General features: G+C 35.5%; 1 protein-coding gene across 3 annotated transcripts in view; it reads left to right on the forward strand.

Annotated features, from left to right (window-relative positions):
- The window catches only part of UBQLN1 (ubiquilin 1), a 40,910-nt gene extending 25,386 nt beyond the window's left edge, over positions 1-15,524 (forward strand). The window contains exons 4-11 of one of the 3 annotated variants that reach the window (XR_014817745.1): positions 106-368; positions 1,106-1,264; positions 1,578-1,812; positions 6,774-7,121; positions 8,370-10,282; positions 11,507-11,622; positions 11,886-12,054; positions 13,529-14,086. Coding sequence is in view for 2 of the 3 variants with exons in the window: in XM_021064658.2 (XP_020920317.1) it covers positions 106-368; positions 1,106-1,264; positions 1,578-1,812; positions 6,774-6,916; positions 10,199-10,282; positions 11,507-11,622; positions 11,886-12,054; positions 13,529-13,681 (1,322 nt within the window). In the remaining variant the exon portion in view is untranslated. Of the gene's footprint in view, positions 1-105; positions 369-1,105; positions 1,265-1,577; positions 1,813-6,773; positions 7,122-8,369; positions 10,283-11,506; positions 11,623-11,885; positions 12,055-13,528 lie in introns of all 3 variants that reach the window. The other 2 variants (XM_021064658.2, XM_021064659.2) reach the window with 2 other exon arrangements.
- Positions 15,525-16,203: the final 679 nt, after the last annotated feature.

Here is a 16,203-nt window from a genome sequence, read left to right on the forward strand (position 1 = left end):
GTTGATTCAATTAATATTTTTGTATGTTTGTATTTTAGCACCATCATATTAATGATAAAATTTCTGACTTTCATTTGTGTGTCTTTTTTCCCTTTATCTTCCTAGGTGGCCTTGGAGGACTTGCAGGTCTGAGTAGCCTGGGTTTGAATACTACCAACTTCTCTGAACTACAGAGCCAGATGCAGCGGCAACTTATGTCCAATCCTGAAATGATGGTCCAGATCATGGAGAATCCCTTTGTTCAGAGCATGCTCTCGAATCCTGACCTGATGAGGCAGTTAATTATGGCCAATCCACAGATGCAGCAGTTGATACAGAGAAATCCAGAAATTAGTCATATGCTGAATAATCCAGATATTATGAGACAAGTATGTCAAAAGTTTCAGTTAGCCAAGAAATTATGTACTTATTTCTTTTTATTTAATTATTTGTGTTTAAAGAGCTTGGTGTATATTTATGCCTTATATATATGGCTAAGCTAAAAAAAAAAAAAAGTCCCAATCTGTGTTCGGGAAAACTCAGCAAAGCACTAATTCACACTACCTAAACTTTGCATTTCCTGCTATATCTTAAAGATTTTTGTAAATGGTTATTTTGCTGATTTAAAAAGAGTCCAGTTCAAGAGATGGACTTTCATGCATAAGAAAGTGCTTCTCTTGATATTATTTGGATGTTAGCTTGCTTTTTGAAATGAAATCTCAAATAATTTTATGATTTAAATATCAAAAACTTAATTCATTGAATTAGAAGACAGCTGTGACAGTTAATAGCTAAAATGGGAGTTCCCATCATGGTGCAGTGGAAAAGAATCTTACTAGGAACCATGAGGTTTTGGGTTTGATCCCTGGCCTCACTCATTGGGTTAAGGATCTGGCATTGCCGTGAGCTGTGGTGTAGGTCGCAGACGCAGCTGGGATCCTGCCTTGCTGTGGCTGTGGCTGTGGCTGTGGCTGGCAGCTGTAGCTCCAATTTGACCTCTGGCCTGGGAACCTCCATGTGCTGCTAGTGCAGCCCTAAAAATTAAAAAAAAAAAAAAAAAAAACTGAAATAATGTGTTTGTATTTTGGTGCCTCTTTTTTTTCTTTCTTTGAAATCTTTTTCTTAGACATTGGAACTTGCCAGAAATCCAGCAATGATGCAGGAAATGATGAGAAACCAGGACAGAGCCTTGAGCAACCTAGAAAGCATCCCAGGGGGATACAATGCTTTACGGCGCATGTACACAGATATTCAGGAACCAATGCTGAGTGCTGCACAAGAACAGGTAATAACATTGGCTCTGAGGCTCAGGCCAAGTGTCCTGGGGGTTTTTTTGTTTGTGTGTTTTGACTGTGCTTGCAACATGTGGAAGTTCCCAGGCCAGAGATTGAACCCAAGCCACAGTGGTGACAATGCTAAATCTAAATCCTTAACCACTCGGCCAACAGGGAATGTCTAAGGCTCCTGTTTTAACACAAATACGCGTGTGATTGAGGGGTCCTTTTATGTGGGGAAATGCCATTTTCATTAAGAAAGAGTTCTCATCTTTATTTAAAACAAAACCTCATTCTTTATGATTTTTGTGTCTTTTATTACAGTTTGGTGGTAATCCATTTGCTTCTTTAGTGAGCAATACATCCTCAGGTGAAGGTAGTCAACCTTCTCGCACAGAAAATAGAGATCCATTACCTAATCCGTGGGCTCCACAAGCTTCTCAGAGTTCATCAGCTTCCAGTGGCACCACTAGTGCTGTGGGGGGCACTAGTGGTAGTGCTGCCAGTGGCACTACTGGGCAGAATTCTACTGCACCAAATTTGGGACCTGGAGTAGGAGGTATGCTCATGACAGCCAGTGCTTTTTTCCCCTTTGTTCTCACTTGAGTAATGCAAACATTTCTTTTTACTGATACTCTTTGTGCTATTGTGTGTATATGAGGAGCAACTTTTACAAACTTATCTTTTCATGGTGCAAGATTCTTTTTTAATTTTTTAAGGATGCTTTAAATATGGTTAATATTAATCACTTATGTGCATTATAGTGCAAAAGGTTACGATTTTCAGAGGCAGTTTTATGTTTTTGTCTTCTTGTTAGATGGTTTGGGAGAAGTGGGTTGTCTTCTTTCAATAGCACAGCAAACAAGTGTAGGGTTAACACAGTTTTACCTGTGTACTTATCTCGGGGCACATTTTCCTTGGCTTTAGTCTGGCTTTGTGTTCTTCTAGAGGAACCAATGCATATCCACTCCTGACACCAGGACTAAACTAGCTGCATCAGAGCACCTGCCCGATTTGTTTTAAAAAATCAGATTTTTTAAGTCTTAGGCTTTGTAGATCAGAATCTGCCACAGTGGGGTTTAAGATCTGCGTAAAGTTCCTAGAGATTCCTATGTGTGAACAGGTTAGAAATTTACTTTTGATCAGTTTTCTGTATACTAGACTCTTTTTCAACTATTCAGATATTTACATGCTAAGAATTAGGTCTAAAATCAGTAGCCAGAATGATGATTTTAGACCCAGTACTTAGCATGTAAAAGAAGAAGCGAAAGCATGGGATCATTTCCCTAAGGTGAGAGTGACTAGTTATGTTTTAAAAGATACCTCTGTTTTGGCAGAGGAAGTGGAAAGATGAGGTAGTAAATGAGGAATTTAAAAAAATTCATTGCTGAGAGGAAAAAAATCAGTATGGTCACAGTGATATATAATCTTTTATAGAATACAGTGGATTCATGAGATTTTTGGATGAAATTTTTATAAAAATTTAATACCATTTTAGAAGTTGAGGTGTAATTGACATACTAGCTTCAGGTATAAAATGTAAGGATTTTGTATTTGTATAGTTTGCTGAATGATCACTTTGATAAGTCTAAACAGCTCAGTAATACCATCTTTAAAATAAGGGAAAAATTGTCTTTTTCTGTATTTTACTTACTGCTTATTTGATTCTTCTTGATAGACTTGGGAGAGATGCTTTATTCACATTTTGAAGGTCTAAGAGCAGAGACAGCATGGTTTAATGAGGTTTTCTAACAAATAAGTGAATTGGTCTTTTTGTTTGTTTGTTTTTTTTACTGTGGCATGGCATCTATAGTAACAACTTTGTCTTACAAACAAATTAGTTTTGTAGCTTCTTAGTCAAATTTTTAATTTAATGGCTTGATACTCCAATTTCATGTTGATGTTTCCATCAAAGGAAAATAAACAGCAAAAATGAATGTATCCTGATGGCCTAACATGGTTAGTGTATTTTTTTATAATGATTATTTTTTCCATTATAGCTGGTTTATACGGTTAGCATATTTTTATACTATTATGATTTTTGCTCAAGTCTTTGAAGCTAGATACACACATGTTCCCAAGTGCACTGATAGACCTGAAAGGTGAAATTTCTTGACTCTTCCTTTACCCTGTAAGTACTCACTCTAGAAGACGAGGAAATCAAAGCAGGGGTCAGCACAATTTTTCTTGCAAAGAAATAATAATACTTTGGGTGTTGCAGGCCAAGAGACAAAATTGAGAATATTATGAGAGAAAGCAAGTTTCCATAAGTTCTTTTATTGATGGAATTAAATGTATAATAATTGGGTATAATATTTTCTTAAACATATCTACTAATGATAGGAATGGAATTCTTTTTAGGGATGACACTTTGCTTAATTGGTGTTCACAGTGTTCCTTTTTGTCAGTTGCAAATCATTTGCAAATATTCATTATTACTGATAGGTAATGAGATTTTACTTCATTCAAATGCGTATTCATTCTGAGAGTAAACTATTTTAATAGCGTATTTTTCAGTTGGAAAGCATTTTAGGGTTCTATTCGATTTTCCTCTGCTTTTAGTATGTAATTGCAGATTAATTACTCCCAATTGCAGGTTAGGTGGTAGTGCCTCAATTATACAGTTAAATGGATTTTAAAATGTGGAAATTTCTTTGCATTTGCAGTGAGGTCCAAAAAATGCTGCTGGAACGATAGTGTGAGGTCAAAAATATACTTACTGAAAATTCGCGGAAATGGAAATCTTGCTGCTTGTTCTAACTTGACAGCATGAGAATGTATAAAGCAGCTTGACGTTATCTGCGATTCACACAATTTAAGTTGTTGTCAGAATGACTTACCACAGTATGAGTTTGGCATGTAAATGCTGTTTTGCCATGTAGTTTGGGATGGTCATTAAAAAACATTACTAAGTCTCTAGCAAAAGATACTTTCCAAAGTCATTCAGTGTTTGATAAGGTGGTCGGGTGCTTCAGAAGGATTTCAGTCTTAGTCCTGAGCTTAAAAAAATTGCAGTAAAAATTTTTACCTCTTTAAAAACCAACCTTGACCTCCGCTAAGCCATTCGAACTGCTGTGTGGTTGGGCAAGTTAAGATAGTTTTGATTAAAAAGTTCATGAAATTGACTATGGCTAAGTTCACAAGAGTGAATGAACTTCATCATTGATACTCCTGCTGGTTGAATAACATAGTCCAAAATATTTTCTGAGGTACCTGCTGATGAATAAGACAGTGATTATTTTAAATACCATATATATTTGTAAACATATCTTTGTGCAGTGAATCCTTTTAATCCTCCGCATGTGTTTTTGTCGTTGTTAGATGTAGCACATCTTAGCAGGTTCTACTTTGGTTTGTACCAAATGAGTTTTCTCTCAACTTTGAAAATAATTTTACCTGTAGTTATTCTATGCAGACCGTTTATAGACACTGATTTTTCAGTTACTTCAAACTTGATGTTGACCTCTCAAATAAGAACTGAGCAGAACCAGTAAAATTTGTCAATTTATCAAGAAGCAAGAAATACTACCCAAAATAATTTGCATTGTTTTTTAGTTGATTATTGATGTTGAGTCCAATGTCCTTAACTCTTGAGAAACTTCTTGTCAGGAGAATAGTCTTAAACAGGTTTATTTTCTCTGGACACATTTATTTGGCTGCTGTAGTCATGATGTAAATAACCATCCTAGTTAATCGCCATTGGTACATTGCTTTCTTTGCTTGGCTAACAAGCCATTTGAGAGCCTAACTTTGCAGCCTTTTTTTTTTAAGGCCACACCCGCAGCATATCCTATGTTAGGGGTCAGATCAGAGCTGCAGGTACTGGCCTACGCCACAGCCACAGCAACTCGAGATTTGAGCCACCTCTGTGACCTTCATGGCAACACCGGATTCTTGACCCACTGAGTGAGGCCAGGGATTGATCGATCCCATGTTCTCATGGATACTGGTCGTGTTCGTTTCTGCTGAGCCATAGTGGGAACTCCTTCATTTTTTATTTTTGTAAAGAAATTTAGCTATGATGAGATATTGTATTTTAAATTTTGTATTTTTCCGATTTGCTTTCCTGTTAGTAGGGAGTACTGTGGTGAGTGCTCTGTCTAGCAGTGTTGAAGTATATCATATTCCTTTAGTGTCATTGCATAGTAAATATGGTGTTTTGCCATTTCAATGATAAAATAATCCATACTCTGTTGTGCCTTAAAAGCACAGCAGAGTCCAGTTCTCCCTCGTTTGTGGTACTCTGAATAGCAGTATAGAGCATTATGGTAGTGCCACATGGAACCTCTGTTGAAACTACTCAACTCTGATTTGGTAGTGCAGAATTAGCCATCAATAACAATAAATGAGGGTGCACGACTGTGTTGCAATAAAATGTTGTTTATGGACATTGACTTTTGAATTTCTTATAGTTTTAACATTTCACCAAAAATGTTTTTCTTTAACCATTTAAAAATGTAAAAACCATGTTTAGCTCTTTGGCTGTGCAAAAACAGGTCATAGGCTATATTTGCCCTACAGGCTATCTTCATCACTATCTGTCTAAGTGTATCCTTAGACTCTAGGATGTAGAAGAAACCTAAATTGAAATAATATGAGAAAATAGGAAAAACAAAAATTGTTATAGAAAAACAGCAGAATCATAATAAATTAGAAAGTAGGGAGAGTCAAATCTTTTAAATCTGTTAAATTAGATAGAATAAGAACAAAAGGGAAATGAAAAAGCTAAGAAGTGAAAAGTTCACATAATGAGTTTGAGCATATATTTGAGTTTGATTGTATCTAGTCAGCAAGTGAAAACCTTGTATGTTGAACAAATTTAATTTTCAAAGACTTGTTGAGTTCACATAAATTTAGCTGTAGCTCTCAACAAAAAGAGAGAGTGACAGTTAACAGCCATCTACACATTAATTTAATTGTCATAACCACTCTTTCAACTAAATACTGCTTATTACATCATTTTACAGATGGGGAAACTGAAGTATGAAGAAGCCCCCTTAATTTGGGGTTGAATTCATTGAGTGTCAGGACTCAGTGAAAACGAAAATAGATTGGAGGCCTGGACAAGAAGGCTTCCTTCTTTCTTAAGTGAGCGTATTGACTCCTGAATATGATTCTAATTAAGTCATCCTGGGGGAAAAGTTGGCTCAGACGTCTTCAATTTTTGAGATTTTTCAGTATTTTAATGAGTATTTTTAGTATTTTTACCATATCTAGTTTTTGCCTTAAATTGACTTTTGAACCTAGCCTTTCCATAAAACAGGATTTTCCTGTATATTCAACCAGAATGTATCAAATCCATAAACCTTCCTTTATTGATATATGTTAGTAGGCATGTTGTTTTGGAGATCTTAGCCATAAAATTTTTTCTTAGTTCAATTGATAAGTAATTGGTATGTGTATTTATCTGCAGTTGCTAAAATTATGTACAGTAGATATGTATTTTAAAACTTTCACTTTTGTTTATATGTCTTTTTCTTGATAAAAATGTTCTTTTTTTTTTTTAAACCAAACTTTCAGCTAGTATGTTCAACACACCAGGAATGCAGAGCTTGTTGCAACAAATAACTGAAAACCCACAACTTATGCAAAACATGTTGTCCGCCCCCTATATGAGAAGCATGATGCAGTCACTTAGCCAGAACCCTGACCTTGCTGCACAGGTGAGTGTGTAATTGTATTGAAAAGGACTAATCAGTGTGGATTGAAACAGCTTAATCAGTTATTTGTGATTTGGACACGTTTGTTTTGTGCATGCTGCCTTACACTGGAAAAGTAGGCAAACCACATCTCCAAATTTTTGGACAGTTTGTTTCCTTACAGTAAATTAATACTTCATAATGTAATGGAAACAGCTTCATTTCCACTGTTCACTGGCTAGAAAGAAGTGCAGGTTTACTTTGTATCCACATGTGTTGATTAAGGAGATGAATACAAAAGTTTTGAATGCTCTCTCTTTTAAAGCCTTTTCTTCAGTGTAATGAAAATCTTGAAAGTGATTGAGAAGTGTTAATACATTTGAAATACTTACATTGGTTAAGTCACAGAGATTTTGAATAATAGTCGTGTTCAAAATGACAGTTATAAAATGGCCTGAAATTGTTTAATATAAGCAGGGAGAGATTGTGGGAAAAGTATTCTTATTCTTTCTGTTACAGATCTCCCCCTGGTCTTTTATTAAATCATTTTCTAACTTGTTTCTGAAGAGAATAAGAAAATCAGTGGATCTCAATCCTAGCTGAACATTTAGGATGACTTTGGAAACTTTAAAATTAAAAGAAAAAATCTTGACCCTGTCCTGAGATCTTTTCATGTAACTGTATTGGAGTATAGGACTCCCCTACCCCCCACCCCACCCCCCAAGTTCCCTAGGTGATTATCATGTACCCCTAGGTTGAGAACCATTGGCGTTGAAAAATCTTGGCAAATGTAAACTAGGCCTTCATCATCTGTGATTTATATTTGCTGTTTATTAAAAAACAGTCTGTGGAGTGTTAGGAATTTGAAATAGTTTCCTTTATAGTCTCCATTTCTGAAATTTTAAAAGCTTTTAAAGTTAATCACTTTCTTCATTATGTCAAAGGAAATGGTTTTTATGTTTCTAAAGTCTGAAACCATATCAATTCAAGTATATAGAGATATCTTTGAGTTAACAATCCTCAGCAGCAGCTTTCTGTCCTCTTAAAATTTGTGGAGTTGGAAGTTTTTATTTTTTTATGTTTTTTTCCTTATACAGGTCCACCTGTGGTATATGGAAGTTGCCTATGCCACAGCTTGCAGCAATGCTGTATCCTTAACCCACTGAGCCACAACAGGAACTCTGAAATATAGAAGTTTTTAGATAAAGTTTTGTATATGCTTTAAATTTTGCCTATCGTAGGTACATTTAATGAAATATTTTATTCATAAGAAAACTATTAAACTGAGTTATTATTAGTATTAAATGCTTCAACTTTTGTTTAAAATACCCATGGGAAATATGTATGCAGACCAATCCTATTTGTATGTTTTTAAATGTATGTTTGATTAATACTAAATATTAAATGTGTATCTTTTTTTTTTTTTTTTTTTTTGTCTTTTTTGAGATTTCTTGGGCCGCTCCCACGGCATATGGAGGTTCCCAGGCTAGGGGTCGAATCGGAGTTGTAGCCACCGGCCTACGCCAGAGCCACAGCAGCGCGGGATCCGAGCCGCGTCTGCAACCTACACCACAGCTCACAGCAACGCCGGATCGTTAACCCACTGAGCAAGGGCAGGGATCGAACCCGCAACCTCATGGTTCCTAGTCGGATTCGTTAACCACTGAGCCACGACGGGAACTCCCTAAATGTGTATCTTGCTTTAAAATTTTTTTGACTTTAACAAGCACACTTCCAGCCATTTAAATGAAAAATAGTACATTTATAAAGTGACTTGAGCACTTTCACATGTTTTTTAAAGTGAAATGTTTGCTTTTATAAGAAGGCTAGGTATGAATTGTCTTATTGTAGACAGTTGTTACGAGCATTTATAGTGTACTTTGATTACCAGCAGATAAGAGTTTGTCGTTCTCTCTATTCTGATTTTGATTTTTAGGTATTCAAAAAAGTCTGATTATAAAAACTCTTGCTATATACAGTCAGGTAAGTTAGGAGAAATATCCTAATCCAATGAGATGAATCAGTTTAAAATGACATACTTTTCAAATAACATGAATCCTAAAAGATAAATGTGATAACTTTATTGATTTGTTCATAATAAAAAAAATATTATTTGACTGGAGCCGTTAAAGAAGCAGGTTTGTTGGCAAGGAGGTTTTACTTTATTTACTGTGAATTTACTGGTCACTTTGAAATAAATGCTGTAAATCCATAAAACATTGTCTGACTTCCTCCTGCATTAGTTATTTTGTTGAAATTAACTAAGTCTACTTTGCAATGATAGAATAAACTAAAGGAGGGAGGGAACAGTTCATTCTACTTGTAGTAGTTAACATGTAATTACTCTCAAATAGGGTTAATTAACTTGAGGGCAAGGGTCATTTTCCCCTCTGACTTGTAGACTGGTAAGCAGGCTGTCAGTAAATCTTTGTTGACCTTTCACTCTACCTGGGGAAAGTGATATAAAGTCTGTCTTTTTGAAGCTATGAGAGTATATCAGTTTCTGTTTATGCTGATCGTGTATCCTTATCTTATTTCCTGGTATGCAACATTGTGTTAATATTGACCCTGACTTTTTAGTTCTTAACACCCATTTGAAGGTTAGGAGGCATGCCGTTTTTCTCAACTCTGGTGGTAGTGAGGTGAAATCCAGAGGTTAATCTTGGTGTTCTCAAATGGCTTTATATTTTTAAGGTCTTAAAGCATTTTAATACTTTCCCCCAGAGATTGATCTATCGGTGCTAGTCCTGGGCTGATTTTCACTAGTAGCTCCACTTCTCTGGCTAGGTGGTTGCTGTTCTGCTGTGTTATTTTTCTGTACCTAATATTAGCTGTTTTGTAGTAGGCAGGTAGATATAGTGGTTCCAGATGTGGATTTTCTCTATGCTTGCCACTTGTGTGTTGAGGTGTCTAAGCAAGCCATGCATAGTTCATGTATTGATGCTATGTTTATTCTGTCAGTGTAGTGGAAAACGTATCTTCATGAATGCCATTTACTCTTATTTTTCCTTCAAAGGCAGATACCTTTGCTCAAGGAAAAGCCTAAAAAAATGATTGCTTTTATTTTTTAGGATATTGCATGGCATTATCATAATCACCATTCTCATTGAAAGAGAAGATGCCTCAGTTTTGTTTTTTCTGGAGATCCCTCTTGTGGACAGTATTCTTCCCTTTTTTAATTCATGTTCTACCTTCCTCACTGTTAAGTGCCAGGTTAGGCACTTGGGGGAAGATAGACTATTAAACAAGGTACATTACTTGTTTCAGATATTTCCAGTTAAAATTGTTTGAACACTTGCCCCATAGATGATGCTGAATAATCCCCTATTTGCTGGAAATCCTCAGCTTCAAGAACAAATGAGACAACAACTCCCAACTTTCCTCCAACAAGTGAGTAAGAAAAGATGCTAGCTATCTTTGGTAATTATTTGCTTGAAAAAAGTTTGGTGATAAACATTATCCTTGCTCTTCTCTGGCTGATAGCAAAACATAGAATAGAGTCTGGTAATGCTGTCAATTTGCAGAGAATTCAGCTTGATCTTAACTGAGCCCCATTTCATTGCTGACCTTTTGCTGGTATTTTTTAAACATAAATTCTGAGGAAAGGACCATTTGATTTTTGCTTTTGAGGATTTAGGATTTTGAATGCTTCGTTAATATCATAAACCATTTCCTTTCACTTTACTAACTTTGAAGTGCTTCATTGTGTCATGTTACACTGTATGGTTTAACTAATCTCGAGAAACAGGAAAGAGCTAGCTACCCTATCCTATTTTATATGTTTGGTTTCTTTGTAATGTTTTAATTCCTTCAAATTAATAGAATGCCAGTTTTCTAGGGGGTAGCACTCATTCCTCAAACTCGGAATTAGCAAGATTTAAATTGTTGTTGTCATATAAGGAAGGTTTTATTTAAAAAAGTACTTGAGATTGCCATGGTATTTTATTATTTAAAAAGATAAAAGAGAAGTCAGTCTTGGCATTTTGAAACTGGTAGTTCTAAGGAGGGCTTTTAAATATTATGCCAATGATCCTCAGGCCTGTAAACCATTATCCAAGGTTAGTTAGTGTCCTTGATCTATTGTAATGATGTAAGCCTGTCCTTTTTGGTTAGTCAAGTGGTGTGTATTTGGAAGTAGAAGCTGAACCCAGGACACATGCATTAACTTCAAATTTGGAACTATTGTTTTAGCGTGTATCTTACTGGTAAAACTGTTACATCAATAACAGATAACTCTTGGTCAGGAGGAATACGTGGTTTTCACCATATCATCATGTTATATAAATTGTGCATTTGGAAGTTGTCTCTTAGAAACAGTACTTTTATCTGTTGGAAAGGGGAAGAGTTGTGGCTTCCAGAGGAGCTCCTGATAGTCTTTCATTATGAAAAATGGCTTTCGTGATGGACTTGGGAGGAGGTCAGGTAACAATATGCACACTAGGTTACTATCAAAGAGGAGGTGCTTATGTTTATTTTGGGAAGAAATGAGGAATTAACTAGTGTTTAGGAGTAAGGTTTTAGATTTTCTCCAGAAGCATAGCAAAGAAAACATTTAAAATTTTACCTTTACTGGTTTTAATTCCTTCACTACCACAGTTTTTCTTTCTTCCTTAGATGCAGAATCCTGATACATTATCAGCAATGTCAAACCCTAGAGCGATGCAAGCCTTGTTGCAGATTCAGCAGGGTTTACAGACTTTAGCAACGGAAGCCCCCGGCCTCATCCCAGGGTAGGCTTCTTTGGGGAAGACTGTGAAAGTGCACAGTGGTTACTTTCTCTGAGAATTTCAGGCTTAATATTATTCTTCCCCCTTTTTTGGTGGAAATTGCTTTTAAAAGTTTTGAAAGTTAAAAACACTTATTTTAAGAAGATAACTTAGCTAATGTTCTTGTTAAAATGTAACTGATTTGCTGTCACCTGGCCTGGTCTGGCCTCTTGTTTTGCAGGAGTTTAGGTTTATTACCAGTTATTACCAGTTTGCCCTTTTTCTAGGTTTACTCCTGGCCTGGGGGCACTAGGAAGCACCGGAAGCTCTTCAGGAACCAATGGCTCTAATTCTGCACCTAGTGAAAACCCAAGTCCCACAGCAGGAACCACTGAACCTGGACACCAGCAGTTTATCCAGCAAATGCTGCAGGCTCTTGCTGGAGTGAATCCTCAGGTAATGATTTTTAATGTTAGAAATTTGGAAATTTCAAAAAAATAAATACATTAAAAAGAAAAAGTGGCTGTGCCTTTAGGTTTAGTCTATAGTAGAAAGCACATTCTTAAGGATATTGATTCTAAAAAACAGGCATTACGAAAGTTGTTAACTTTGGTACTGTATTAGACACTAAAGGAAATGTTGTAGTTGTAGGGAAGAAAGAAGTGATTTGCCTTAATTTTTGGAAGTTGCCTTTAAAAATGCATTCTTTTCTGGAGTCCCTGTTTGGAAATTATTTGAAATAGGTTATATTTTATAAATACAAGTTTGTCAGAAAAGAACAGAAACTTCATTGTCCCAGATACCTCTTGAACAATTATATTCTGTCTAGTCATTGTACTTTGAGTTTTAAAAAGTCCTAACTGCCTCACCCACCCACGAGTGCCTCCTGTGGTAACTTGTATCACTTTTATACACCTCACAAATGGCTGAAAAAGGTGAACTAATGATGTTCTTACATCTGGAAACATTTATTTACTAAGAATATGCCATTATACAGATGGTTGCTAGTTCATACTTACTACAGTAGCTTGTCCTTAAACTTCTGTGGGGCGAAACACAATAAACAGGTCAGAGTTTTATCTTATGTAAGTATTTGTATTCCCAATATAGAGCATAACTTGCTCAGTAAATATTCTTGGAATAAATTTAAAAAAACGATGTCATGTATTAGACAAAGTAGTTATCTAAGGTGAGCAATCTACAGACCTCACTATTATCAGGTTGCCCAAAATTGGTGATTTATGTATTTTTTTTTTTCTTAACATCATTTCTGAAAAAGATGCAATTGAACAGTCAGAGTATAATCTGTGCATCTGAAATAGGAACTCTTTTCTGAACACTTAACTAGCCAATAGAGAAATCTATATTCTGAGTCACATTAAAACTTAGAATTTTATACATCAAGACACTGGCTTTTGTAATTACCCAGTTGGTCACTAGCTACAAAAGAAATAATCTAATGCTAAACTACTTGCATACCTCTTTTTTTTTTTTTTTTTTTTTTTTGGCCTCGCCTGTGGCATACAGAAGTTCGTGGGCCAGGGATTGAACTGGCTCCACAGCAGTGACAACACCAGATCCTTAACCTACTGCACCACAATTTTGCATGCCTTTAAACATACTTGTTAAAGTTTTCCTGAATGTTCTATGAGCTTCTTAAGTGAATCTAAAATAATGGTTGACGTTTATTAAGCTTTTTTTAAAAGCAGAGTTATGTGTTCTATTTGACATAATTGTTTAGGTATAGACTGTTTAAAGTGATAACTGGATTTTAAATACGTCGAAGGTTTCAAAAGAGAGGCCAGTGCTTTTATAGCTCAGTAGACTAGGATATGTTATTTTGAAAAGCAGTTTAAAAATTTAAAAGATTATTTTGGTGTGACATGGACCGATTTTCCTTAAGAGTTTTGGTTTGTTTTTTTCTTAACAGCTACAGAATCCAGAAGTCAGATTTCAACAGCAACTGGAACAGCTCAGTGCAATGGGATTTTTGAACCGTGAAGCAAATTTGCAAGCGCTAATAGCAACAGGAGGTGATATCAATGCGGCTATTGAAAGGTTACTGGGCTCACAGCCGTCATAGCAGCCTTTCTGTATCTTGAAAAAATGTAATTTATTTTTGATAACGGCTCTTAAATCTTTAAAATACCCGCTTTATTTCATTTTGACTCTTGGAATTCTGTGCTGTTATAAACAAACCCAATATGATGCATTTTAAGGTGGAGTGCAGTAAGATGTGTGGGTTTCTCTGTGTTTTTTTTGTTTGTTTGTTTTTTTCTGTTTTCCTGGAACAGTGGGAATCAATGCTTTTTCATTTAAGGCTACTGCATGCATCAAACACTTCTGCATTGTAATTTTTAAAAAATATATCACCTTTTATAGTTGGGTGAACAGAATTTTTGTCCAGCATCTGTCCAGTTTATTTGCTTTTTAAACATTAGCCTATGGTAGTAATTTATGTAGAATAAAAGCATTAAAAAGAAGCAAATCATTTGCGCTCTATAATTTGTGGTACAATATCGCTTATTGTGACTTTGGCATGTATTTTTGCAAACAAAAATGCTGTAAGATTTATACCACTGACAGTTTTTGCTTTATTTGTATACAGTATATGTATGCACATTTGGAACTGCATTTCTAGAAACATACTGCAGTAGATTATCTGAGCAGAACATCTGCAACTGAAAAAGTATAGATAAGGAAATAACTTTAAAGCTGAGTATTTCCTAATTGTGTAAGATCTTACAGCATCTTTGATAAACATCTTTCAGCAAAAGTACACATTAGGTTTGTTGAAAATATAGTAGAAAAGCTGATTCTGGTTATCTCTTTAAGGACGTTTAATTGTATAGACATCATAATGTAACATTGTCGCAACATTCACAGATTGTAAATTATCTTAATCTTTGTGCAGACTGAAGGAGCACTTAGTATAACCCAAAAGTGCATTCGCCTAGGACTTTTCAGCTTTTCCCATAGGTAGTTTAACAGGCATTACAATTTGTAATTGAAATGTTGCTTTCACTGAAAGTGTCTTGATGTTTCATTTATTTTTAATCGCCATATAAAAATAGAACTATCTTTTGGGTTTATCATTTTTCTCATGCACAGGCAATACATGAATTTAAAATGATTTGTGAGCCACTTGTTTCTGAAGTGTTTTGGTAGTTCTATTAAGAAATAGTTAAATATTGTGCTTTTCAGAGCCTGAGAGAAGGGGAATTTGGGGGGTGGGGAGGGGATCTATCCTGGATTGGGCCAGCCTAAATAATACTGGCAACCAAGATTCTGTTAGGATTTCTGTGCATATAGTGTAGTAAAGAAGTATCATTCAAGGGTGAAAACAGAGCCGTTTTAACAATGTTGAGTACATTTGGCTGTTCTACAGCTTTTTCCTTCCTTCCCCAAAGAAGTCGTTTGCCTAACTCTCAAACTGTTGGGGTGGTACATTCCTTTAGGACCAATTAAAACATAACTTTTGGGTCAGTAATATATTTGGCTGACTCTGATGCAGTATTCTCTTAGGTCATTATATTCTCTCATGTACAGTTACAGGAAATTAAAATGTTAAAGTAACCTAAAATGAATTCAGACCAGTAAAATCAAGGGAAATAAAGTTGAATTCCATTACTTCTGTAAGTTGCTTGCTATTAAAAAAAAGTAAAGAGGCCAGGTTGCCCACCGTTTTGTGCACTGTTGTGACACTTTCCCCAGGAAGAAAACCATGTACAAAGGTCGAGGTGGAGGCATGACGAAGAGGAAGTTGTTAAGGATGGTATTCATGTGTCTCTGTGCTCTCTTGCCTTATGCCTCAGTACGGTTGAAAAACTTGTGTACTGGCCAATGGTGGTATACAGTATGGGATAGTGTCATAACCAATTTGACAATTTATTAATCACAAAATAACAATAAATCTCTAGCTTTTACACTTGTTTGTCTTGCTTTTTTTGTAGAAAGAAAAAGATGTCTTGCTCAAACTGTCTTTTAAAGACTATTGAAGTTGATTTACCTTAGACTTTATCACACTTGAGATTATTTTTTGTTAATTTTTTTTTGTTTGCAATTGAAATATGTGCATGTATACCATATAGTGTGTTAAAAAGAGCCAACAGAGAAGTTAGGTGGCCTGGGCTTTGTTCACTCCTTTTGGTATGTGATTAGTTAATTCGCCTTTTGAATCAGGGCATTAGGATTTCTTCACTGTGGAAAGTGGTGGTGAGGCCTGTATACAACACTCACTAAAGGGTCTCCTGAGTACCTTTTAATTGTTGTACTGGTGTGATTTTGTTTTTTTGTTTTTGTTTGTAGTATGTTCATCTTAGATCTGAATTATCTTTTTAAGGAGTTCAAACTCTGTACAATTCTTAAAAGCACAAAAAAGAATCTTGAAATACTGTAAATTGTTCTCATGTTAGTTTATTACAAAATGAATAGAGAATAGACTGGTGGAAATAACATTTCTAGATTTTATTTCCCAAGTGAAGTATTTGTGGTTCTAAACAAAGTTAGCAAATTAGATAAATGATAGTTGGCCTCTGTGTATTCAGAATTGGAGTTTCAGGCCTAAATTTAGTAATGAAAGGGGAGACGTTATTACTCTATTAA

This window comes from Sus scrofa, chromosome 10 (genome assembly GCF_054392235.1).
Source record: "Sus scrofa isolate SSC_HxYL_T2T_F1_AM1 chromosome 10, Sscrofa_HxYL_maternal_Yorkshire_Landrace_v2.0, whole genome shotgun sequence".
Taxonomy (NCBI): domain Eukaryota; kingdom Metazoa; phylum Chordata; class Mammalia; order Artiodactyla; family Suidae; genus Sus; species Sus scrofa.